We start from the raw sequence: 25,286 nt of genomic DNA, 5'->3' as shown, positions 1-25,286 counted from the left end.
AGGGTCAGGAAGCCGCTCCCATTTCTGGATGGGTTTTTTAAACCCGCTTTTATTAATTAATTGTAAGTAATACAAATATTCCAAAAATATAAACAGACACTTAATGGCGTCCTACATTTCAAGTTTTTGAATACAACAAATTTATCAAACCATGAATCTGGAAGCAAGGTCGTCAGAGTCCCATAGCCCAGTCACAGTGGGAAGCAGATCCCCTGCCCTCCAAATGGCATCTTGAGGGGTAAAGTGGCAGGACGTGGAATGTGTCAAACTTGGAATAACTATAAGCAAAGCTCATGGGGCCCAAAGAGGAGGGTCTGCTCCGAGGGCAAGCCCTACAGCAGGGCAAGGGACAGCGGGTCACACCCCTGCCTTCCCTCCTCTGCTTGAATGCAAATACTTATTGGCATTTAAAAAAGGAAAAAAAAAAAAAAGACAAAACCCCATTTTACAGAAAGTAACCGAGGAACAACAACGGTAACCAACTGAAGACCTGAAGGTGAAAGGGGGCTTACCTTCCAGACACTCGGCCTGACTGGGACATGGGGTTCAGGCCAGCCTTACGTGGGGGCTGCTGTCCTGAATGAGGCCTCAGGAATAGGGCAGGGGCAGCAGATCTGAATGGGACCCATCTCCCAGGGAATGACTGCCCTTATAGACTTCCCATGCTTTTAGCATAAAGATGCTTCTGGGCCACTGTTCACAGAGGTGAGTTTATATACTTACAAAATGGTCAAAATCTTTGGGAGGCAGGGGGGAACTAAACAGAAGGTCCCGGGTTAACTGAAGGCAAATTTACTCAACCTCTCTACAGTCAAGGACCCACGGGCCTAACAGAGCGTCCCCTCTACAATGTGCAGAGTGGAAACTCTCCCCTTGACCGTTTCCAGACTGGTCCTGTGTCCCAAGCTCCCCCTATGAGAGGGACACGAACATCAGGCTTTTGATTTAGAAGCCCAATCAGAGAGACACACTGTGTCCCCGAAGAGGCACCTTGAAGAACTGAAGCTGGCCGGCGGGCAGATTCTGGGCATGGCTTGAGTTGGGGCTGACCAGGCACAGTGGCCTACTGCCTCCTCAGGACAGCCTCCCACGGGAAGGGCTGATGGGAAGCCCCAGAACAGATCCTGGGCTAAACTGCTTCCCTCCCAAGCTTGCCCTCCTCCAAAACGGGAGTCTGGCCGGATTCCTCTGAGGAGCAAGTTTGGCAATCATCACTCGCCCCTAACACACTGTGAAACTGGAAACCAGACAGCAAATAATGACTTCAGGCTGGCTCTGGTCCACATGGATGGACCCTGTTTAGGTTTATTTGGCCGAGTTCCTTCTCCACCCAAGGCGGGAGAAGGGGGAAAGAGGGAATAGGATATTCCTGCTGAGGACCTGCGGGTTGGCAGGGCAGGGTTCTGCCGGGAACAAGGCCTAGAGAGCAGGGGTTTCACGCAGAAGCAGCAGGGACACCCCCCACCGAGATATCCCGGGCCCTGGTCACGAGTCACACTGGGAGCATTTGGAGGAGCCTGACAGGAAAGGGGGTGGCACAGGCTCTTCCTTCACCGGGAAAAACACGGGAGACCCAGAGGGCAGAAAGGGTCCTAGAACTGGATCAGCTTAGCGCCTCTTATTGCTTATTTAGTCAGAAAAGCTTGGCTGGGCCCAGGTGGCAGATTTGGCCCAGAGGCTAACCCTTAGGGTGGGGCTAGGGAGACAGGCCCCTTCCAAGGTTATCAGGCTAGAGGCCTAGACAGGGCCTTAGAATCAGAAGCTCCCATTTCCCCTCCGAGGTACGGAGGTACCATTCCTGGCTAGCACCGGAGCCCTCTTCCCTTACCTGTAGGACCCCAGGGGCACCAGGGAATGATACTGGGGGAAATGACCACACGTGCTTCGGGGACTCTGTTCCACTTCTGTGACACCAATGGGAAAGACAAGGCCATACAACCTTGGGACAAGGAGGGGAGGTGGTACCACAAGCTAGAGAAAGATGCCAGTCAGCCCACTACCTCTCAGAACACCACAATGCCGCTCCACCACCTGCCAATTCCTTGGGCTGGACCACTGTGTGGACATTGGAAAGGATAATAGGGATGAGTCCTGAGTGTGTGTGTGGGGGGGTGTCCTCACACCTGAAGAGACTCACAAATCCTTTGTGACCCCTGCCTCCAGGGAAAGCAGAGATGGGGAGAGGAACTGCCTCCCGCCCCAGAAGGAGAGAGGGAGGGAGGGAGAGAGGGAGAAGAGGAGAGAACCCCAGCCAGCCCCAGGGGAGGCCATGATTAAGGCAGTGATGCTGGGGCGGGGCTCCCTTTTGGGGGGCCCTCGTGCTCCCAATTACAGCAGCACTTCCCCTTTTCCATCCTCAGGAAACTTCCATCTTGTGGCAATTTTTGAAAGCATTCACTACGAAACTTTGAAAGTGAGAGACACGCAAAGCGCAGGTGTGGAAAGGGCTCGCTCACACCCGCTCCGGGAGGCAGGACGCATGTGCATTAGGGTGGCAAAGGAGAGGATGAGGACGCCCATTGCCCTGAGCCCAGGAAAAGCAGGAGCGCCTCTGAGGCCCTGGAGCAGAAAAGCAACATTGCGGGAGGACCAGACGCGAGCAGGGCGTGAGAGGCACAGGCCAGGCCCTGGGGGAGACAACAGGAATGAGCCCTGCCCAAGAAACAGGAGGGGCCGGGCTCGGAGCGCCCTTCCTGGACTTTGGAACAGAAGTGCTCGCACCAGCACCAGCAGAGAATCCCTGAAGAGCAGACTTAGGGACCCAGTCCCATGCTCAGCTCACCTACAAGCCCAGGGGACACACACACTCATGGTTTGGGGGTTTTCCTCCTCCCTGCACCACCAGGGCCTCCCACATTCATCCCAGGCCCGGGACTGCAGCTTTGTCAGAAACAGAACAGGCCCAACACTCCGTGTTTAGAAAGAGAATTTTAAAACAGAGTCCAAAGAACGGAAATGTTATGTGTCCTCTTCCAGGGCAGGGAGAAGACCTCCTTCCCCCCCAGGTTCAAGACTATGGCTAGGTGGTGAGGAAGGCAGGCCCGGCGCCCAGGCCGTGGGGAGACACAGACGGGGCCCACGCCAGGCACTGGAGGCAAGGGCAGCCCTCAGACCACAGGACGTGATGGCCGCTGGGGCTGCTGGTTCTGGAAACAAGCTCTCATCTTTCCAGAAATGTCGTTCGGTCTGCAGTAGCTGGCTGGAGAAAGGGTTCAGAAAGGGGTGTGCCTGGGACACCTGAAGGCAGCCTCTGATCGGCCCTTTCTCCTTGGCATGAGCCTCGTAACACCGAGGAAAGGCCACGGGTTTGGCAACAGAGCCTTCGACAGCTTCCATCCCTACCGGCTAGGGTGTTCTCAGGGTGACTGGTGAGGAGGCAGACTAACTTGGGGAGTCTCGATCTCTCAGTTTCTCCCTCCACCTGAACACTTACATCCCGGGGCCACAGTTCAGGGCGAGACACACAGACACAGACAGACACACACACACTCACATTTGGGAACCCAACTCAGGGAGCAGGCAGCTCTGGGTGTCGTTGGTCTGATATGTGCCCACTTCGCACCTATCCTGTCCTAAAGCCCTTTCCAAGCACTTCTCTTCCAGGCCCCATTTGGTGAGATGCTCCAGCTTCTGCTCCATCAGGCTGATCATAAAGGCACAGTGTAGAAAGTCCCCTAGTGGGAGGGCCATTGCTCGGAAGCAGGGAAGGCTAAGGGGCCCGCAGCTGCCCAAGGCTGGTGTAGACATCCTCTGCTCCGCTCAGCTCCTCAAAGATCGGGATCAGGTTCAGCAGCTCAGTGTCTGCCATGTCGTCAAACCAAGACTGCACGGGCACCTGGGACGGGGAAAAGGCAGCGTCAATCTCCTGCCAGTTCTTCCCTCCCTTGCGCCAGAGCCCCAGGAGGCTGGCGGGGGGCAGCTGGGTGGTACGCTCTTCCGGAGAAGCCCGCGCTTCCACGGCCCACTCCCCTCTGCCCCCCGTGGGGTAGGGGCTCCCCAGGCCCTGCAGGGTGGGTGTGTCTGGACCCCTCACCGCATTCTCCGGGTGGAAGATGTAAGAGGCGGGCGAGTTGTCCAGAATGAGGGTTTTCCTCAGGTCCCTTCCCAGGCGGCTGAGGTCCTTGACATAGCAGCCCTGGTGGAACACGCAGGACTCCCGGAACAGGCGGGCCCGGAACACGCCACACCTGTCCAGCAGATCCGTCACCGGGTCAGCGTACTAGGAGCAGAGAAGATGCTTTTGTCCCGAGGCAGTCCTGGCTCCCCCCCAGGCTGCCCGCAGACCAGCAAGGAGCTGCTGGGCCCCCCAGCCCCCGCCATCGCTCTTGCTTCCTTACCCCCCTCCCGCCCGCAGGTACCTTGGCCAGGCTGGCAGTGAAGAGCACACATTCAAAGAGTTCCCCCATTCGTCTCAGGAACTCATCCACGTAAGGCCTCTTGAGCACATACACCTGAGGCAAAGCAGAGAGTCCTGTTGGAGGCATCTCCGTGAGGGGGACGCACGCAGCAGGGGTCACTGTCCCCACCTCCACACAGCAGGGTCAGCGGGGTCGCGCCTTACTCTGCCGGGCCCCTACACCCTGGGGACCTTCTGCCCCCCACACCGGGACTCTGCTATCCCCTCCTCACGGGGCTTCTGCGGGCCTGGCGGCCCACCCGTGACCCGGCTAAGGAAGAAACGCATGCGCCGCGTCCCAGAAGCCATCTCGGTTTCAGGTGGCGAACCATCAGCTGCCTCCAGAAACAAGTAATCAAGAATAGGCCTCACAGACGGAAACAGCCTATCCTGGATTACTTGAATCCAGCCACAGCCTCTGTGGGAGCTTCCTGTCCTTGGCTCTGGCAGGGCCGTGTCCAGGTCACCATCAGGCAAGGTCGCAGACACTTGTGAAACCTCACGCCCTCACACGGCTTCTCTGAAATGCGCCGGGGAGAAGTGACTCGTGCCCTCGGTGGCGGGGGGTCAGACACCCTGCCCGTCCTGCTCCCGTGCCCCACCGCTGTGCCCGCTCCAGCCAGCCACCCCTACACTCAGTCTACCCCGCACGACCTTGCACATTTTGGCCTCAAAAGTTCGTCGGCTACACGCCGCTCCCCGCTCCGCATTCTACTGCCTCCCTTCCTCCGGGATCGCTCCCAGCCAGCCTCGAGGCTACGAGGCTACCAGAAGCATTCCTTCAAAGCTCCTTATCCACGTCACTCCCTGCTCAACGAGCACGTGCCTGCCATGCCTCTCCCTCCTTGGCGGCGGCCTCAATTGGCCACCAACTCGCCAGACCCCCGGTGGCTCTGCAGCAGGAATCCTCTGCTCCAAGGAGCCACAGCTTGGCTCTCTTGCTTGCTTGCATGTGCCACTTCTCAAGCTCCAACAGGTCCCTCCCTCTTCCTGGCTTTTCATCAAGCTTGGCATCCCCTCCCCTCTCTCTGCTGAAAACCCGCCTTCTGCAGGTAGCCGCCCCCCCAATCTTAATCTCAGCCCTTTTTCCCGAGGCACTCTTCTTTCTCCCTGTCAATCAGGAGTTCACTGTGTGTATCTGCCTGTTTGAAAACATGCCTTCCTCTTCCCTCTGCAGGTTTTGTATGTCTCCATAACCTCAGCCGGATGGAAAGGGCAGCTGGGCAGTCGCTGGGCAGTCCAGGGCCAAGCCTGGTTCTGAGGAGGAGCTGTGCTGGGCCTGATGTCGCCTCAGATGGGAGGGCCGGTGGTGTTGGGGACGAAAGCTTCGAAGGGACACAGGATAGTGGTGACTCCTCAGGGAAGCCTCAATCCCCACATTCCCTACAAGTAACTTGTCTATTCCACCGGGCCATGCGAACAGTTTCAGGGCTACCAGGGCCTTGTTCCCGATGGTCCCCGACTCTCAGGCCTGCTGGCAGGCAGCTTCTGGGCAAGCATTTGGAGTAAATACTTTTTTGCTATCAACACTGCATGATCCCGGACTGAGCAGGTTACGCAGGGCCAGAGGCTGAGCTGACTTGGATTCAAGTGCTCTCTGATAGCATTTCCTGGGGTGGAATCCAGGGCAGGGACCTAAGGGGAGGGGAAGGGGAGAAGTTTCACAGAGGACGGGATGCCGGGGCCGGGGAGGAAGAAATCCACTAGCTAGACGGAGTGGGTGGGCATGGGGAGGAGAGAAAACAGGCAGAGACACCAGGGCTTCAGGATTCGAGAAAACACAATCATTTAACAGTGCTGGCCACCTTGGCCAGGAGGTGGTGTTCAGTAAATGACAGCTATTACTCTTATTGAGTCATATTTAAACAGCTTGGCTGCAAAGCAAAAAGGGATGACAGCTAGAGGGGATGAGAGACTGAATTGTTCTTAAGATCAGAAAGCCCTGAGTGCAAGAGGTACCAATAAAGGAGAGGCTGAAGTTGCAGGAGAGGGCCCCACGGACGGAGCGCATCGGCGGGCGGAGGGGCCCGAGGCCTCGGGGCTGGCTGTGGCCTGGCAGGCAGCTCACCTGGTGCGTGGTCCCCTCAATCTCTACAGGCACTATGAAGTCGGCATTGTTGATTGGCTGGAAGGCAGAAAAGTTAACGAGGTCAGCATGGTGGGAAGCAGACAAGAAGCCCCTGCCACAGCCACGGCGCTGTCCCCTGGGACGGCTGGGGAGGAGCAGATCTCAAAGACTCCAGGAAGCTCATCCCACTACCCCACTAAGGAGCACAATATCCCCTCCTAGTTTTCCCTCCTTCCCACCACCCCCAATTCCGCCTGAGCTGTTTCAGGGCCTTCCTGAGTTAACAGACATCCTGACAGAATGGAGGCAGGCAAGGTGCAAGGCTGATGCAAACCCTCTCACAGGCCTGCCCTGCCCAGAGCCCTGGCAGCTCTCTGGGCTACGTGACTAGGGGCAGACGAAGAGTGTGGGCAGTGACTGGGGGGAGCAGGGATTCCTACTCCACAATCTTCAGTGTGGCCAAAATGCCAGAGGCGCCCCAGCCCGCCCTCAGCTTCAGGCTGCCCCCGAGCACCTCCAGTTAGGCACACAAGACAGCCGGAGATGCGGGTAGGAAGAACTCCCGATGCAGAACTACCTTAAAGGAGCTGTGCACGAGGGTTTCATCCAAGTCAATGACCACGCAGATCCTTCCTTGATCTTCCTCTGTCACCTCTGGGAGCAGGCAGGTCCCCGGGATCTGAAACCAGAGCCAGACTGCTGAGGCCTGCCACCAAGAAAGCCCAAGTGTTCTCCTCAGCAGAACTCTGGGAAGGACCGGGGTCACTGCAAGACACAGAAGACCCCCAACTTCAACCCAGAAGAGGCGCCCTTTGAAGGCCAAGAGGTAGAGAAAGAGAGTTGGCTCCTCAGCTCCAGCCTCCCACTGGACTATGAAGTGATCTGGACGTTGAGCTGCAGGCCAGGGCTGGTGTGGGATGGAGGTCAGCTATGCCCCCCAAAATCTAACGCCCTGCAGCGAGTGGGCCCTCAGCAAATATCTGGGACAAATGGCTTCCCAAGGCAGCACCCGCTAGGCACTGCGGAATGAGGGCGTCACCCGACATGACCACAGGTCTGGGGCTTCTGAACATGTACCCGGTCCAAGTCACATACCTGATAAAATTGGTACTGGAGACAGTGGAGCAGATCCGACTGTTGGAGAAAAGGAGGCAGTCAGTGCCCACCAGCCAAAGCCGTCCCAGCTCAAGCCCACTGCTTCTGCCTCAGGCCCAGAGGGTCATTTTCTCCGCAAAACCCCAGCCCCCTGGAAGGTTCTGACATAAAACAGTGACTTTTTTTTTTTTTTTAAGTAGGCTCTCTGCCCAACGTGGGGCTTGAACTCGTGACCCTGAGATTAAGAGTCTCATGCTCTACCGATTGAGCCAGCCAGGTGCCCCAAAAATGGCTTTTCCTAAGAGCTGGACAGGAAAGGGGAAAGGCCAGAGCTGCTTTCGACATCAGGTCTGATGAAGGATGGAGAAGGCGGTGTCTCTGTTCTTAGCTGTCATTGCCTCTCTATTGGACAAACTGAGGAACAGGGAACTCCAGTAGCTGATGCGGGGACACGGAATCAGAGGCAGAACCCAAACAAGAACTCCTCACTGTGGTGTGTTTTCTAGACACTCTTTTGGCGGGGGGGCACATAGTGAGGGGGTACACAGTGGGGGGAGGGTGCTGAGCCCCTATAAAACATCACACATGCCAATGTGAACCCACACTGTGAGCCCTAAAACGTGAGCGAGAGATCAGAAGGCTTTCCTGGCCTTTCGCTAGTAATAAAAATGTTAGGGTTGTAAAAAGTGATACGTGTTCTTAATGGAAACCCTGAAGAAAAACGAAAATCCTAGCATTTAGAAAAGCTTAATGTTGGCATTTTAGTGTATTTCCTTTAAGCCTGTTGTAGCAGCTTTTCCCCCCATAATATGTAATTTCATATTCTGCTTTTCAACTTAATGTTGCAACTCAATACTTTCCCGTGTTATCGTGAACTTTGTAAAAATCAATTGCTAAGTAATACTGTCATATTGCACTTTATTTACCGATTTCCCCCTACTGGATAATGCACTGATGGACATGTCTTCAGCCTGGTTTTGAGAGAGAAAAAGGAGAGCTCGACCTTGGTGTTTCCAAAAGAAGTAACCAACGGCTTTGGGGGCAGATGAGATTTTGGTCTGGGCTGTCCCCATCCTTGAAATGCCAGACATACCTTCTGCTCGTTGTAAGGCTCAAAGACACCCACACATTTCCCAATGTCCCCCCTGCCCAGGACAGGTGAGAGGGCTGGAGGAGGGTATCGAGAGTGTGGCAGAATTTTAACTCCTTGCTTCCTGGGAAGTCAAGTAACTCGGAAGACAGCTTTGCATAGGACAGGACCAACAACAAACACAGCAGGTAAGCCACAGAGCTTGGAGCTCAAACTCTATTAGCCATTAACTCTCCGGGGGCTACACAGACCCTCTGGATCTGTTTCCAGGCTTGTAAGTGGGAATATTCTGTGAACCTCCCTGCATGGCTGCTATATGGATCAGAGAGACAATATATGCAAAGCGCCTTGCACAGCTCCTGGAACCTGGAAGGGTCCGGACCGCAGGGGCCCTCAGAAACTACAGAGAGAGCCACATGGCCCATATCACAATGGAAGCCAGGAGAAAGGAGGTGGACAATGCGGGCAAGACAGAGGAGAGGCCTCTGAGCCAGAGAGCTTTGAGACTTCAGGGCCGACCACCCTGCCCACATGCCTTAGCTGCAGGGGCCCCCACCAGCAGCCCCCCCTTGCCGGCGCCACACCACCCTCTTCTAGCTACCTTAGCAATGGTGTTGGCCTCCTCCTTGTACGCGGAGAGCTCAGTGGAGGAGCTTGACTGGCCAACATGCTGGGTGCGAAAACAGCAGAAAAAGGCCTTGAAGATGTTCCGTCCACGGGGTTTCTTAGGAGAGGACTTGGAGACCAGGCCTAGAGCAGAGGGAATGATGACACATTAGCTACAGGGCCCGTCTGGCCACAGGTACTCTGGGCCCACCTCCCTCCAGTCTGTAAGCCCCACCAGGGCACACGGCAGGTGCTCGGCGGAGCACCAAATACAGTCCACAGTGAAGGGCGCAGCTTTATTCCAACACCTCTCACAGCTGAAGCAGCAGGAATCCCCACTCTCTGGTTTGGGAAATGAGGTGCAGAGAAGCTGATCTTACTTTCACGGCAGGGGAGAGGTACTCAAAGATGGGGCCGGGTATAGAATCCAGGGGTCCCGCCACTCCGGTAGCATGCTGAAGGTCCCCTCAACAAAGTTACCAAGGCCACCTCCCCGCCCCCCGACCAACCCTAGTTGGTTCTCTTCTTCGCAGAAGAACTAGTTGTTCTAGACAAGGGAGACACCTAGGCCCCTTCGAGTCAGTGGAGCTGCGGTTCTGTCCGGGGTCAGCGTCCCCAGATGCTGGGTCTGCGGCAGCAGAGCTGAGGCCAGGCCGGGGACAACAGACGAGAAAACAAACAGCTGCAGCCCCAAGGAAGAAGCTACACCCTCCCCCACTCCCCTGGCCGTGGTCCTTCCTCCTCTCTCCCCTCGCGGGCACGAGGCCGGACCCGCAGGCCACAGGCACACCAACCCCTTGGGTAACACACGGTGGGGGGTTCTAGGCCGATGGCCCGGCTTCTAGACTGCAGCCGCTCCTTCCTGCCTTGGTAGTTCAAGGTCATGTGAATCGGAGGCTTGGCAAGGCAGCCCCAGAGAAGCCAAGCTGGACAAATGGCTTCGGCCATTACAGGAGCAACCAGAAACGGACTTCAGAATATCTTTCCAGTGCCTTTTTTTTTTTTTTTTTTTAACAGAAACTGCTGGCAACTGTTGAGCAAGTGTCGGGAAAAGCGGTGGGGCCCTCGGCCAGGAGGTGGCGCCGCGTCACTGCGGCCGGACGGTCCCCAGCCACAGGTCTCCGCCCGGGCGGGAGGGGCCCGAGGCTTAAACCCAGCCCACTTCACCTTACAACACGGGCGGACCACTGTGCAGGAAATAGAAAATAAGTCTGGAAACACCTGTCCCTGTGGGGGTCAAAAAGGCAAAGAGAATGTGGCACCCAGCACGACTTTCCTTGAGTTGTTCCCTTTAGGAAGGGAAGGGGGAGGCAATGCAGTGGGACCCACCCAGGATGGGTCCTCAGGGCACAGAGGCCCTTGCAAAGAGTTGGGGGGAGGGTCATTTAATCCCTAGGTGCGGGCTGCCTGTACCCAAGTGGAGGAGAGAAAACCAGACTCCATGCGCCACGGCCAAGGGTGAGGAAATGGCCGCCGAGCAGCAGGCAGCAGCGCCCAGGCCAGCCCACGCAGCTCTCACTCAGCAGCAGCAGAGGGCTTCCTGCCGGTGCGGGCTGCCACCCCTGGGCTTCAGAGCTCGCTCCCTCCCTGGGTGAGGCCTGACCCCCTGACACTGGGATGACCATTAGAAACCTTTCAGTAAGGGACCAGGCCTCCCCAGCAATTAGCCTACAAACCCGGGTATCGCTCTTGAGCTCTTGGCCCCAGTGGAAGAACCAAGATTTCCAGGGACTGGGGCTTTTGTCACAAACCAAGAAGATGCATGGGGGAGGGGACTCCCCTCCCCCCCTGGCAAGGCCCCTGTATTAAAGAGACAAACCTTAGAGCGGAGCCCAGCACCTAAAGAGCGGGATGAGAGGCTCCTTGGACTTTTCCCGACTCTTAATAAATCTATGCAGCAATCAGAGGCAAAGGGCAGCTTTTCCACCTGCCTGTATGGCCCACATTCAATTCCGAGCCAGGGGACGCAAGCAGACGCTGACACAAAGCTCCAAGACCAAAGCTGAACCATCACTTTTCCTTTGGTTTATGGTTTCTTCACGCAGAACCACAATCAGAGGCTTAACCCAGGCATGGAGACTTTCTTAAAAGGCCACACAGCCCGGGCCCTTCCTGAAGAGAGGCCATCAAGAACGCACTCAGCATCTTAGTGACAGACGCTGTGAAGGCTAAGTAATCCTGAGAGGCAGGGGGGTGAAAGGGGCAGCTGGCTGGGGCCACAGAGAGGCCTCGCTGGTGCCCACGGCGGGAGGCCCAACAGGCAGATGCACTCCAGCCTTAGACACAGAACTTGGCCGGGTGGGGGTGGGGGCTCCTCAGCTTGGTTTGGACTCAGCAGGGGATGAAGGTCTTCTCAAAAACACAATGTAACCAGGCAGCCCCTGGGCCTCAGAGACCACAAATGCCTCGACCTTGGGGGCAGGCGCTCCGAGCAGAGCACAGCGCTGCGGCGCCTGGGGAGGGCCCCCCAGGCCCACGGCAGCAAGGTCAATACCCCACACATCCCTGTGCTGGGGCCCCACTTCCCTCAGTCCTTCTCCAGGCTGTCTGTCCTCCTTACCTTTATGAACACTGCCTCTGAGAATCTATCACAGCCTCTTTAGCCTCCCCTCAACATGGCTGCCTCCTGATGGGCAATGGCCTCGGCTGAGAACATTCACCAGCCTCTGGCCCTGTGTAGAGCAGGTGCTCCGTGGCTGACTGGCCGGGGGAGTGACTCTGGGAACTCCAGGGCCCTGTCACTCGCACGGAGCCAGGACCCGGGGAAGCCTCCACTGGTGTGCAACAGCCCAGAAGAGGGAGAAACAGGAAAGCCTCCTTTATGTGACGACGGGAGGGTGGGCACTGAAGGAGCTGAGCACCTGCGGCAAGGCACTCAGTCTTTCTGGGCCTCAGTCATGCTTACTGGGAACCGAGGCTGTGCCAGCCCTGTGTTACAACACCTGACATCATCACCTCACTTAATCCTCACCACAGACCCATCTGTAGGCACAAATTCCCCATTTTACAGAAGGGAGACCAAAGCTAGCTGCTCGAGGTCGCACCGGGATGACAGCAGAGGCAGGACTTGAGCCTAGATCGGATCCGCCTGAACCCAGAGCCAGAGCTCTTACCCACTACCCACCCCGACGGGCTCAGGGGCGTCAGGTACATTTATTCCCACAGCACCAGGGAGGTGGTGGGGCACCCTCAGTCTCTTAGAATGTCTGTTCCCCTCCTCTCTAGGCCAGGATGCTGAAGGACTAGTTTGGAGGCCAGCCCCCTTCTTAGGCAGACCATGAAAGGTGCAAGGGGTGAAATAGTACCAGGCTCTGCGACTCCACTCCAGGGCCTGCTTCACCCCCATTCCAGCCCCGCACCTGCTGTGGCTGACAGATACCTCTGGGAGATCACGAGGACGATGGCGGAGGGGGGAGGGAAGGGGCTGGAGACAGGAGCTTTGGCCCGAGACCGGCTTTGTTCAGTGGGTTTCAGGGTGAGGGGGAGCACTCATCAGAGTGGGATCTGAAACTTGTGTCAAAGAGCCTTTCAAAGGGCTCCTTTCAGCCAGAGCTCAGTACTGTGTCCCCGACAGCCAGATGGAGGCCACCCCTAACCCCTCCGTGTAGGATGGGGAGGGGCACTGGCCCCCCTCCCAGGACAGGAACACCAGACACAAGAGGATTTACAGGCCCGGGCGCCTGGGTGGCTCAGTTGGTTAAGTGACTGCCTTCGGCTCAGGTCATGATCCTGGAGTCCCAGGATTGAGTCCCACATCGGGCTCCCTGCTCAGCGGGGAGTCTGCTTCTCCCTCTCCCGCTCCCCCCTCTTATGCTCTCTCACTCTCTCTCTCTCAAATAAATAAATAAAATCTTTAAAAAAAAAAAAAAAAGTTACCAACCGGGTGCCTGGGTGGCTCAGTTGGTTAAGCGACTGCCTTCGGCTCAGGTCATGATCCTGGAGTCCCTGGATCGAGTCCCGCATCGGGCTCCCTGCTCGGCAGGGAGTCTGCTTCTCCCTCTGACCCTCCCCCCTCTCATGTGCTCTCTCTCATTCTCTCTCTCAAATAAATAAATAAAATCTTTAAAAAAAAAAAAAAGAGGATTTACAGGCCCTTGGGCACTTCGTTGCCCACAGTCTCCCAACCAGGGAGGGCCGGATTCCAATGGGTGCCATGTAGCCCCATAACCAGCTGCTCTCCCTCCCGCATCCCTCCTGCTGCCCGCGCTTTGTGGGCACCCCTCCTCTCCTGCCCAGCTGCTGATGTGCACCTGCTCCCTCGGTGCCAAACATCTGGTTTGGGGTCGAGTGTCAGAGAGGACCAGCACAGACCTAATGAGGGGAGCTCGGCTTCAGAAGCCAGTGCGCAGGTGGCTGAGAACGAGGCAGGCAGGCCACTCCTCCAGTTCACCGCTGCAAGGCTTCCCGCCAAGGCAGGGCGTGAAGAGGGGGCGGAACACGGGAGGTGCGCCCTGCTCCGAGGGTCCCCCGGGCTGGGGGCCGGCCTCTGCCAGTTACTGACTCCGACACACAGCCTCCCGGAGCCTTGGTTTCCTCGTCCACTAGCTGGGCCAACACCAAGACCTCACTCCGGAATGGAGGGCTAAACAAGGCTTGCTGTTGGCACAGTAAGGTGCTGTGGCAACTCCAGCCAAGTGCCGCGCTCGCGTGAGTTATCTAAGGGGAGATGACCCCTCGTTAGCAACACTGGACCTCGCTGTAGGAGACCAGCAACAGGAGGTCGGGGGCCCTCCCACCCCCAGCCCGTGGTTGAAGCTCAAGAAGAGGAGCCATGAGAAAGGTGCCAAAGGAACGCTGATCACGAGCAGGTTTTAGAAAAGTCAAAACCACCCCTATATACCTACTTCCAAACCCACTAGGGAAGTGGTTCTCCAGCTTGCGAGCACCCTGGCTAATATTCTGCAAATAACAGGAAAGCAGGTGAGGCTGTTCCACTTGAGACGAACAGTGCCCTCTCCCCTTCTGTCCACTGCTGCCTGCCCCCAAGAAGCACCAGATGGGGACGCTATTTGCTCAGAAGCTCCTGCGTGTACAGGTCTGCGTGTGCGCACGTACATGTATACACACGCCCCCCCCCCCCCGCCCCCGACGGGGACTGGCTTTGCCAGGACAACGCTATTTTTAACCTTCTTCTGAAGGTCAGGTTCAGATATCACTGTTGCCAACAACACAGCTTCGTGTCCCAGCAAAGGAACTCCTCACACATCCGCCTGGGAGGCGGCAGAAGGCAAGCGCTCAGGCAATCGGATTTTAACAAGCCCATTCACGTAGAAGGATGCTTTCTTGGTTCCCTCAGAAGTACTTCTTTCCCCACCATTTCCCATCCCCCCATAGCAAAGGATTTAGTCTGGCTATCACTATAAAATGGCCTCTCTGAGGGGCCTCCCTCCCCCGAGCTATTGGAGGAAGGAGAGTATTCGGAGCATTTCCGGCCCTTCTTGGCCAGCTGCCTGGGCCCTGCAGCCAAGGCACGTCTGACTGGGGCTCCCCACAGAGAGGAGTCCTCCCAGGCCCACAGCAAGGGGCATCTGGGCCTTGGCTAAGGGTAGGCCCTGAAGTGCCAGGTGGACGGAAGGGCTCCTTGGACCAGCAGGTGAGTCGGCAGGGGAACAAGAGGCTGAGAGATGCCTAGACATCCCCCACACAGAAAAGACTAGAAACAATGGGGAGGGCACACCAGTTCCCACAATGCCCAACTGCTGACACTGTTCTCTTCAGGTGATGAGGCAGACAGGGCCTCACTCAGCTCAGCACCAGCTCCCAAAATTCCAAAAAGCAGCTGTGAATCTGACGGTGCGGACTTTTAAAAGTGGTTTTAGCCATGCTCTTTAGCTCACACCGGCCCCTTCTATACTGGGGCCCTCCCTGCGGCCAGCATCCAAGCTGTTTTACTTGTGCGGTGTCTCCTGATAGTCCCCCTTCCCGGGGCAGGAGGGCTCCTTGCATCTCCCTTTCTTCTAAGACAGGAGGGCTTTTCTCAGCCCTGGGTCCTAAATGCAGCCTGTAGGGCGGCGGAGGGGGTTACAGGTCACTAACTACCTGCCTCCTGCCCTCTCCCTGCCCCCTCAGCAATCTGGTCACTGATCTCAACACAGGGCCTCAATTTTAGGGATGTTCCCTCAAGAAGGACTGCTTTGGGAGCAGGGGATTCCTGGCAACTTCTAAAACATGATCAAGATGCCAAAACACCCGCCTAGGTCGCTCTAACATACTTTAAAATCCTACTTCAAGGCACCTGGGTGGCGCAGTCGGTTAAGTGACAGACTCTTGGTTTCAGCTCAGGTCGTGATCTGGTCCTGAGATCAAGCCCCATGTCCGGCTCCGTGCTCAGCATGGAGTCAGCTTGAGATTCTCTTCCTCTGCCCCTCCTGCTCGTGCTCTCTCTCTCTCTCTAATAAATAAATAAATCTTTAAAAAAAAAACCCCAAATCATACTTCAGAAACATGCTGGGGTGGGGGCAGGGCTCCCAGAAGCAGCAACAGGTCCTGGACTAGGGACGGAGGGGCCGTTTCCTCACACAAGTGTCACCAGTGGGCTCAGCCCCCAACCCCATGCCAGAGGGCTCTCAGTGGATGTCAGGAAGTGATCGATGGCCCATGGTGGCAGCTGAGACAGACAAGAGATACCATCTAGGAGAACCCGAAGGGCTGGATCCTGTTCTTGCCTCTGCCGGAGGCCTCGCCCCGTGCACGCCAGCGAGGGCAGAGATGTCATTGTGGGAGACTAGAAACCACACCTGCCCACCTCGAGCCTCCCTCTCCCCAGGAGGAGGTGCTGAGCAGGCCCCTGCTGGAGGCTTGGAGGCTAAGAGAAACCTGCCAGGCAGGACACAAACACTTTCTTGGTGGCTGTTTCGGCCCTTGCTTTGGCTCTCTGGTTGACTTCTGGAATGCTTGATTTGGTGAAAAGCCATGAAGAATCCAGTGCCTCTTTCCCCTCCAGCTACATAAGCCCGCTTTTGGGGACATGTGCATGAGTGAGATGCAGCAAGAGCAGTGAAGGCACAGGACAAAGGGACCCTCAACCACCTCTCCTCCAACCAGTGAACGATAGAGTGGTTACACAAAGCACCACAGACTTGGGTTTAAATCCTGGCTCTGCCACATATAAGGTGTGTGGCCTTGGGCCTCAGTCTCTTCACCTGTAAAATGGGAAGACTAACATTACCTATCCCACAGAGCTGTGAGAATTATAAGGAGCTTAGGGTATGTCCTGGCTCTAGTATCAGCTGCTAGTCATTAAGTACAAGGTACTTTCTTTTTTTTTTTTTGAAAGATTTTATTTATTTATTTGACAGAGAGATAGACAGAAGCAGAGGGAGTGGCAGAGGGAGAGGGAGAAGCAGGCTCTGCACTGAGCAGGGAACCCGATGCGGGACTTGATCCCAGGACCCTGAGATCATGACCTGAGCCGAAGGCAGACGCTTAACCATCTGAGCCACCCAGGCGCCCAAGTACAAGGTACTTTCATAACCTCATCTCCGTCTCAATCTCAAAATGTTCACACCGGAGGAGACCACAGAGATTTCTTCTCATTCCACAGGACGCAGAGGTAGTGGCAGGGCCAAGCCTGGGAACCGGCCTTTTCTGGGACTCCACAAAAACCAATCACAGTCTGTCTCTGTCACACACACACACACACACACACTCTCTCTCTCTCTGAGGTTGGCCAACCAGTTCCATCTTCCTCTAGTGGCTGGCCTCTGCAGAAGGACTGGAAGGAGTCTGTCCTACCTCCATGGAAACTCACCGGCTCCTGCCACACCCCTCAGCTTCCCCTGGGATCAGCCAACCAGTGCGTACGCTTGAGAAAGCACTGAGGTACAAGTCAAGCAACCCAGCTCTTGCCCCACTTCAGTCTCCAACAGCTTTGTGGTCTCACCTAAGGCACAACCTCTCTGAGGCTCAGTTTCCTCACAGGTTAATGGGAAAAGGTCTCAGTGTAGACTAAGTGTTGATTTGGTGAAAAGCCATGAAGACCACTACAGGGTCCCTTACACGATGGCTTCAGGTTACCTTAAAAAAGTGGGGATGCACAATGCAAATGAGAGGCCATGCAGGTCATGCTTAGGGCTTGACTCTGGAGTCTGAGTCCCGGCTGACACTAACTAGCCATGTAGCCTTGGACAAGGTGCTTCAGCTCTTAGCTGAGATTTTCCTTATCTGTGAAGCAGAGATTAATTCCTATCTCGCAGGTCAGTGTGAGGATTAAGTGAGATACTAGATATAAAAAGCTAGGAACACTATCTGGCCCATGGTCAGTGCTCTACAGTCTGTGATCGTTACTGGGTGAGAATCATTACTCTGTCCTTTCACACTCAGAAAACTTTAGGACTCCCCTTTAGGAGCCACAGGCTCTTTAACAAAACAGCAAAACTGGATCCCTCCAGGGGACTCTTCCTGCTCAGGGCTAAGCAGGCAGCTGGGGCCACTGCTGTGTTTACCTGGCTCTTCTCCAGGGACACTTGTCAGAATTACAGGGAGCATTTGGGACACACACATGCCCGGCCCACCTGCTCATGCTCTGATTCGGCAGGACCCAGGTGGGGTCTATATTTTTAGTAAGCGTCACAGGAGATCCTGATGTGTGTCCCTGGCTGAGGGCCAACGCCTAAGGGTTGCCAGTGGTCCTTGACTAACCCTCCCAGGACTGGATTCAGCCAATGTCCCCTTGGCCCCTTTCCCCACCATATCTCACTGGCTCAGTGTTTCTGCATGTCCCAGAGGACTTGTACCCTAGGGTCTGGTTTTCCTTTCTAGGATTACTTGCTCTCTCTATCAAAAGACCCAAGCCTGCTGTCTCTTCTTACAGGCCCCTATTCCTGTGAAGGAGGGGCCCCAGCCCCATTCTGCTATGGAAACAGAAGAGCTGGGATCTACCACACTGGGAAGTCATTTCCACAAGCCTGTGTTAGGCGATTTGAGCCTTCCCATGAATCTGCTTGGCTCTCACTGGGAATGGGGCCACACTTGTTCCTTGAGGACAGTGCGGGTGGGGAAGAGCAAATTCTACAGGATGAAAAAGCTATTCATATGTCAAGAGATTAAAAAAAAGTATAGAATAAAAAGAGAGTAAGAGCAAAGTCCGATTTTTAGGGGGCAGAGCGGAGGACTAGGTGCACCTAGAAAGGGAAAGGAAATGTCAGGAGGTCTACTCAGAGATCAGGTTCAAGGATAACCCCTAGAATAGCTGACCTATAAAACAGGACATACACAGCTCCTGCCTAGAGGGAGGCTGGGTGCTCCCTGGAGTACCCATTCGGTAACAACAGACCTGGTGCAGGCACACGGACCTCAAAGGGCTGGGCACTTTGCTGGACAAAGAAACCCTGTTCTACCTGGCCTCTGGTCCAGAGAGGCTTCCAGTTCTAAGTCAATTTCTCCACTTTGATTTCTACCAGTTCCTTCGTTAAGAGCTACATGTTAATGAGCTCATCTATATCCCAGTTGGCAACCATGCCTCCATTTCAGAAGCGGGAGGGGATCATGTCAGGGCCACACCCAGTCCCATGACCCCGAGACAAGTGAGTTAATTCTGTGCTTCACAAGCAAGCTGGCCCAGGACAGGATGAAAAGCAATTTAATGCTGCTTCTGTGCTTTCTCAGTGTTGTACCCCAAAACCACAGCAGCAAAGACACAGCTTAAGAACATCTATTTCCCTTCAAAACCCTAGTTTTTTATTTCTCTCCTTGTTACTAGAATTCCCTAAAAGAAATGTGACTCTCACTGGGTCCATTAACTTGACTCTCACTGGGTCCAAAGCAAACGTGGCCAGGGCGAGAAAGTGGCACGTAGCTGTCTCAAGCGTTCATTACATCCATTTCTGAGAGGCTGGGCAACTGCTCAGAAGGTTTAGACTTCAGAGACTCTTCCCAGGAGGTGCACGGCCCCCTGGCCTCCTCCCACCCCAGATGCCCAGACGCCAGCGGAGCAGCAAATGCCCCAAGGCGCACGCTGCTTGCAGGAGTGCAGATAAAACCCCATCCCAAGTCACACTGGCACAAAGAAGGGGTCTGTGCAGCAAGCCTGCTTGCGGGCCTCAGAGGCTGATCCTTCCAGAAGGCCCAAGCCCCCGCATCAGTGTCCCCTCTGACCCCCAGCCACCTGTCTTTAACAATAAAACCCACATGACCCCGCGCTGTTTGCACTGTGTCCTTGGGGGAAAGGAGGAGGAACTAAGGAGCGGTGGTCTAGCAGTGTAAAAAAAAGAAGGGCATTAACATTTCTCAATCACCTCCTAAGTATGAGGCATTATAGAAGCGGAAATATCCATATTCCTATTTTACAGAGAAGTCACTCCAAGCACTAACATGATTTGTAAAGTCTCCCTGCCAATAGGAAAAGTAGGGATGTGCACCCAGGCCTGAAGCAACTAACTTTGCTCCTGGAACAATTCTTTGAAGTAACAATGAGCACTTCAGCTGCTGCCCAGCCTAGCCCGGCCGGGCCCTCCACCCCTTCCCATTTCACCCAAACACCAAACTTCCCAAGATGGCACTAAAGTGGGCAGGAAGCCTCAATTACCCAAAAGTGGGCAGGAAGAAGAGGCAGGGAGACACATCTGCACGTACACGTGCAGACGTTTACACGCCGTCTCTCCTTTCTCTTCTCGTCCACTGCTCCAATTTCATTCTCCGTGGAAAGGCAGCAACGCACCCTGGCTAGAGGTGGGACTTCTACGGGGGCCGCGCCATTTCGACAAAGTCCACCATCGTGACGGATGTGGAGGGCCCCACGGAGGACGAAACGACCTCTCCACTGCCAGTTTCTGTAAGACCCCGATAGCTGAGGAGACAGGACCCCACCACCGGCGCCAGCTCTGCGGGGCTCCCCCCCCACTTCCAAAGCCCTGCTCCGCTGGAAGCCCCGCAAGTCAAAGGCACAGAAGCATCAGCTCCCCGCCTCCTCGGGATGGTAGAAAATCACCAACTTTGTCGCCGAGTTAGCAGCGCTCTCCTGGGGTTTCCTGAGGGAGCAAACCCAGCCTCTACGTCACCACACAGGCGCCTACCCCATTCCAAGATGGAGCGAAGACGCCAAAGGAGACTTGGCGGGGAGCCTCGGAGCCACAAAGAGGCCAAGACTGAGCTTGGGCAGGGAGAGGAGAGGAGCCAGCTCTGAACATGCACCCTGGGCCCACAAAGAGCCAACTAGCAAGAAAGCCCCAACAACACTTGTCCTACGCTAGGGCCTTCCTACAACTACAATGAAAGGTGTTTGAGCTTTTTCATGAGAGAATAAGGCAGACTGGCTCTGCGAGAAAGTGAGAGCTAGAAAAGCTCGCCATCGTCCTAATTCTGAGGGCTGGTCAGCCACCCAGACCTGTGCGATTTCACATGCGAGAAGCCCACTCACCGCATGGTCATCTCTCCCTGAGAGGAGGGGCCGTCAGGTCTCATGGAAGACAAAAAAGGTCCTGACTCCCCCACAGGACCGGCGGGTCACAGCGAGCTCTGAAAGAGGCTGCCTCCACCCCGGGAGGTTACAGGGTTGGTCCTGTTTCCTCGGCTTTCCCCCATCTAACTCCAAAGCCCGTGGCACGGCTCCCAGCAATGGGGCTACACCCTCCTATGGGGCTGTAATAAATGGCCATTCTCTGGCCAAACTGATACTAACTTTTCTTTTCTACTTTTGATGTTACACACAACCCTGTCCTCGCTGTACCAGGAAGCCATTTCACCCATCTGTCTGGGAAGATGATCCAATTTTGGTCCTTTTATCATCAATGCTTTCAGTAACTTTGTTCTATTTCCCTTACTGTAATTACTTTTGAATCATCAACACACCCAGCCAGCCTTAAAGCTCCAAGAACTGAATGCTAAAAAGAAAAAACAAAAACAAAAGCAAAAACAAAACCCCAAGAGCCCTGCAATGGCAAACGACTTCACCAAAAAGCCACCCAAGCTGGGAGCAGCAATTTGTTTGTTTTCTAAAAATTGACCTGTTAATAAACTGCATCACACCCCTTCCCCTTTTTCCAAAGGGAGGCAGGCAGGGTAGAGAGATGGGATGCTGGGGAGGTGGGGGGGCGGCAGCAAGGAACTCCTAAAGGAGATCATTAAAACATCTACTCCCCACCCCCGCTTAAAAGAAAAAGAAAAAAAAAAGGTTGCAGGATTTGTAAATAATGAGAGACTCAGAAAGTTGGCTTGCTGGTTGCCCAAGCAGCCCAGGAAAATAGTTATGTCTTCTCCAGAATGCAGTCAAATTACATGGTGAGAGAGAGACCCATGGCTGCTGGCTTGAAAATTCAGATTCCTCCAGGGAGAAGTCTGAAGGACAAACCACACACAAAAAAGAAAACAAAAAACGTAACTCCAAGAAAATCCAACCAACATCAGCAACAGAACACTGTCAAGAAGTCAGCTGCTCTGCTTCCTGCTGTCATCTCTTCTGTTCCCCGCCACTGGCCCTGGTGGCTGAAACTTCCAGCTCCGATATGTAAGCTGCCCCTTCAGCAGTCCTGCTCTCTCTCACTCCTGGTGTGATCTCACCAGGAAGGCACCCTCCAGAGCCTCTGCAAGAGGAGGACCAGAGCAGGGAAGCACAGGATGGTTCTTCCCACTTGTCATTACAGGGAGCCCTCTGGAATCCTTCCACACCAAAATCTCTTCACTTCTGGCTCCCTCCTGGAGTCCTTTCCTGGGATGAGATTGGGAATAGGCAGGAGTGAAGTTCTCAACACAGAAAGCCTCCCCTCTTCAGGCCTCAGCACAGCTGGGCGGCCAGCAGAGATAAAATTGCCCCCCGGGGTGGGGGGTGTCACACAGCCTTGTTAGTGATGCAGCCAGGAGCTCAGGGCACAGGGAGCAGGGGCTTTCTGGGGGCTGGGATCCAATCAGGCAAAGCTCTCCCCCTCCTCAGGGCAAGCTTATTTAAGGAAGGACCAACAATGCAGGAAGCATACAGTGCTCCTCCACCCCATTCCACTCCAGCAATTAGGGAAAGGCTGACACCAGCAGCTCAGCTTGCACCTAGGCAAGTTGAGGGAGCTACTTGGGACTGTGAACCCCAGGAATAAGTGACCTGCTGCCTACTGTTTCCAAACAGGGGGATGTGGGTGACCCTGAGGACCCGCAGCTGGCCTAGGTCTAGGCCTCAATACGTTCAACTGCAGTACTTGGCCCTGCACGTCCTATTCTGGGTGGTCGAGGGAAGGGCAGGAACGCTCCGGATTTGGTATGATGAGCGTGCGCTCCCCAGTCGCAGGGCCAAGTGGCCCCAGTCCGGGGAAGTTCTCCAGAAAAAAACCCCAAAAACAAAAACCAAAACCAACAGACAGACAAAAACACAACAAAAAAAACGACGCTAGTCCTTACTCCCCGAGGAAAATTCTGTCCGCTATTTTAGACACATTCCTCAAGGCTCGAGGAGGAACGTGGGGGAGGGGAAAAAAAGAGTTTCGGGGCTTCGAGTGACCGAACTAAGAGAGACTGCACCCTCGGGCAGCGACCTTTCCCCGCCCTCCGGAGAGGCCTCGGCCTCACCCTGCTCCTGTCCCCAAGACCACCCCAGAGAGGGCCCGCGACCCCCTAGCGTCTCCACCTGACCCTCAGGAAGGCGGGGGCCGCGAGCTGCTGCCCACGGAGAACTCGCACTTTTTCGCTGCGCGATTCAGAAACACGCCGGGTCTGATGCCATCCGGCGAATTATGTAACCAGGGACACCGCTCCCGGGCTAAACAAACGCGGCTCTGTGTCTGCAGCCGCTGCCCCGGGGAAGCGCACCGGGGCAGGGAGGGGCTCCGGCCAGGCCTCGGGGTCGGGCTCGTAGGCTCAGCGAACGCGGCAGCAGGCAGCCGGGCCGGAGCGCCGAGGCGCCGAGGTCCCGGGCCCAGCGCAGGGCCGCGGGCGGGCCAGTCGGGTCCCGCAGGCTCGGCCCCTCCCCCACCGCGGCCGCCCCCGCCTCCGGGCGGTGAACTTGGTCCCAAGTCCCGCAGGACGCCGTCACCGCCCGCGGCCAGAGCGACCTCGGGCTTGGGGGGGGAGGGCACTGAGAAGTGCTGGACTCTCCAGTTCCCGCTCCATTCCAGCTCGGGACCCTTCCGTCCTCCTCCCCACCCCTCTCCCCCACGGCCCTGGGGCGGCTGCGCGCCGTCGTGTGGGAAAGGGACGACCCCACCTCCCAACTCGGGAGGGGGACGGACGCGGGTGACTCGCGCTTCCAGCGCTACTCCTGTCTCTGCGTACGGGGGGAGGGGTGCAGGACGGGGTGACAGCTGCGCGATGACGCCCCTCCCCCTCGGGCGCCAGGAGCCCGGGCCCCGCGCAGCCCCATCAGGGGTCTGAGTGCGGACAGAGACGCGGGGGCGGATGGACTAGGGAGTCGAGTCGGAATCGCCGGCTCTGATCCCCAGGAGGTCAGGGACCCGGACTCGGGTTGCGGGCTGTGCTGGCCCCCCACCCAGCCGGGGGCGACTTAAAGTTTTGGGAAGTTGCTGCCCCTACCTTGCTTGGTGAGCACCAGGGCGTCTTCCCTCCGCGCCTGGGTGATGATGGAGCCGTGTTCCATCTAACAATCCCGCGGGCCCGGGCTGGCTGGGCGGGAGGACCGGCGGGCGCGCAGGCTGGGCTGGGCTGGGGGGCCTGGGCGGGGGCCCGCTCCGGCTCCGGCTCCCGAGACTCGGACTCCCACAGCTGCTCACATCCCTGCTCTCGTTTCCTCCCTGGGCCGGGAAGGGAGGCGGCCTGTACGGAGGGCAGGCGGCCCGGGCAGCGGATCCCCCGGGTGCCCCCGGCCCCGATCCCCCGGCAGCAGCTCCGGGCTCCTCAGTTTGGGTCCAACATGGAGAATCCGGAGCGAAAACAAGAGGAGGAAATGGGACACGGGGCGGTTTCCAGGCTCCCCCCTCCCCTCCGTACTCCGGATAAACAACCCGCGGCTGCAGCGCCCACCCCCGCGCGCCTCCCGGCTCCCGACCCGGCCTTTCCACGGCCCGCCAGCACCTCCCTCTCCAGAGCACGGTCCTAGGCCCCAGGACCCTCCACCCGTGAGCGGCCGGGGCTGCGGAACATCCGGAGCTTTGCTATTTTGTTAGGGAAAAAGCGAATCCCCGAGGGGGGTGGGGTGGCGGGCGGGCAGGCTGGCGGGGGAGACTTGAAACCGCTCCTGCGCTCCGATTGGCCCTCTCGGAGAAAAGGGGCGTGGTCCCTCCTTACTATGCGGTGCGAGGACCCAACAACATTCCAGTCGCTACGGCCACGCCCCCGGGCCCCTCCCCCCTAGCCCGGCTGAGGCCTCCCAGTCTCCTCGGCCACACCCCCTTCCCAACTACTTAAAAGGACACTCCAAAGCTCACGTTTCCCTACTCGGGCTGGTGTGTTCACGTCTTTGCGTCGCTTCTCGGGTAAGGTGGAATGGTTCCGCCCTTCGGGTAACCAGGGCAAGCCGCGAATCTTAACCCAGGTCCGGCCAGGATGGGAGGGTTCGGGGCAGTTTTCTTATTTCCTGCTTGGCCCTCGAATCGTGGACTCCCAGTTTCACATAAAAGTACAACCATTGAATGTCGAAAGGGATGTGGGTGGCAGGCGGACTTGGGACCCCAGAATATCAGAACTGGAACTGACCTCGGGACTGTCTGACCTATAGTTCAAATGAGACCTGAGTCGCAGGGCTTTGCTCAGAGCCACTCATTCATTCCCATTCAGGGCTTACCTCCTCCCCGCCCCCTTCCCCTATAGTCCCAGCTTCAGATTAGATGGATAGAGGTCTCTAAGGGAAGAGCTTTTGCTCGGCTGACTCAGTGCTGCCCTCCCTCTTTGCTCTTAGGCCTCAGGCACCCTCCCCTGGCTATGTATGGCTCCTGGACTTTTCAAGGCTTTAGGTGAGGGATATACACAAACACATTTGCTCCCAACAAGTGAGAACTCCAGAAAGGCAAGTTTCAGCTCAATATCAGGCCCTTTCCAGTGAGCTACATCTGTCCACAGGTGACATGGGCTGTTCAAGGCTGGCAGGAGTGATGTAGGGTGACTGCACCAGGTGACTTCTGAGCTACTTCCAACCCTAATAGTCAATGATTTAATGGAAC

The 25,286-nt window shown here is 56.3% G+C and overlaps 1 protein-coding gene across 1 annotated transcript; it reads right to left on the bottom strand.

The window, feature by feature from the left end:
* Nucleotides 1-16: 16 nt before the first annotated feature.
* CTDSP2 (CTD small phosphatase 2) lies at nt 17-24,208 on the bottom strand. The gene is made up of 8 exons (XM_045873080.3): nt 23,704-24,208; nt 9,251-9,399; nt 7,560-7,598; nt 7,042-7,143; nt 6,465-6,521; nt 4,359-4,451; nt 4,034-4,219; nt 17-3,835 (listed from the first exon to the last, which is right to left on the bottom strand). Exons 1-8 carry the CDS (start codon nt 23,765-23,767, stop codon nt 3,710-3,712), a joined length of 816 nt encoding a protein of 271 aa, XP_045729036.1. The 5' UTR covers nt 23,768-24,208; the 3' UTR covers nt 17-3,709.
* Between the last annotated feature and the right edge of the window lie 1,078 nt (nt 24,209-25,286).

This window comes from Mirounga angustirostris, unplaced genomic scaffold (assembly GCF_029215605.1).
Source record: "Mirounga angustirostris isolate CCGP_5_RB_7025 unplaced genomic scaffold, mMirAng1.0.hap1 SCAF_5, whole genome shotgun sequence".
In the NCBI taxonomy this organism is placed as follows: domain Eukaryota; kingdom Metazoa; phylum Chordata; class Mammalia; order Carnivora; family Phocidae; genus Mirounga; species Mirounga angustirostris.
The sequence above is the reverse complement of the archived record's forward strand: the minus strand, read 5'-3'. Positions and strand labels throughout refer to the sequence as shown.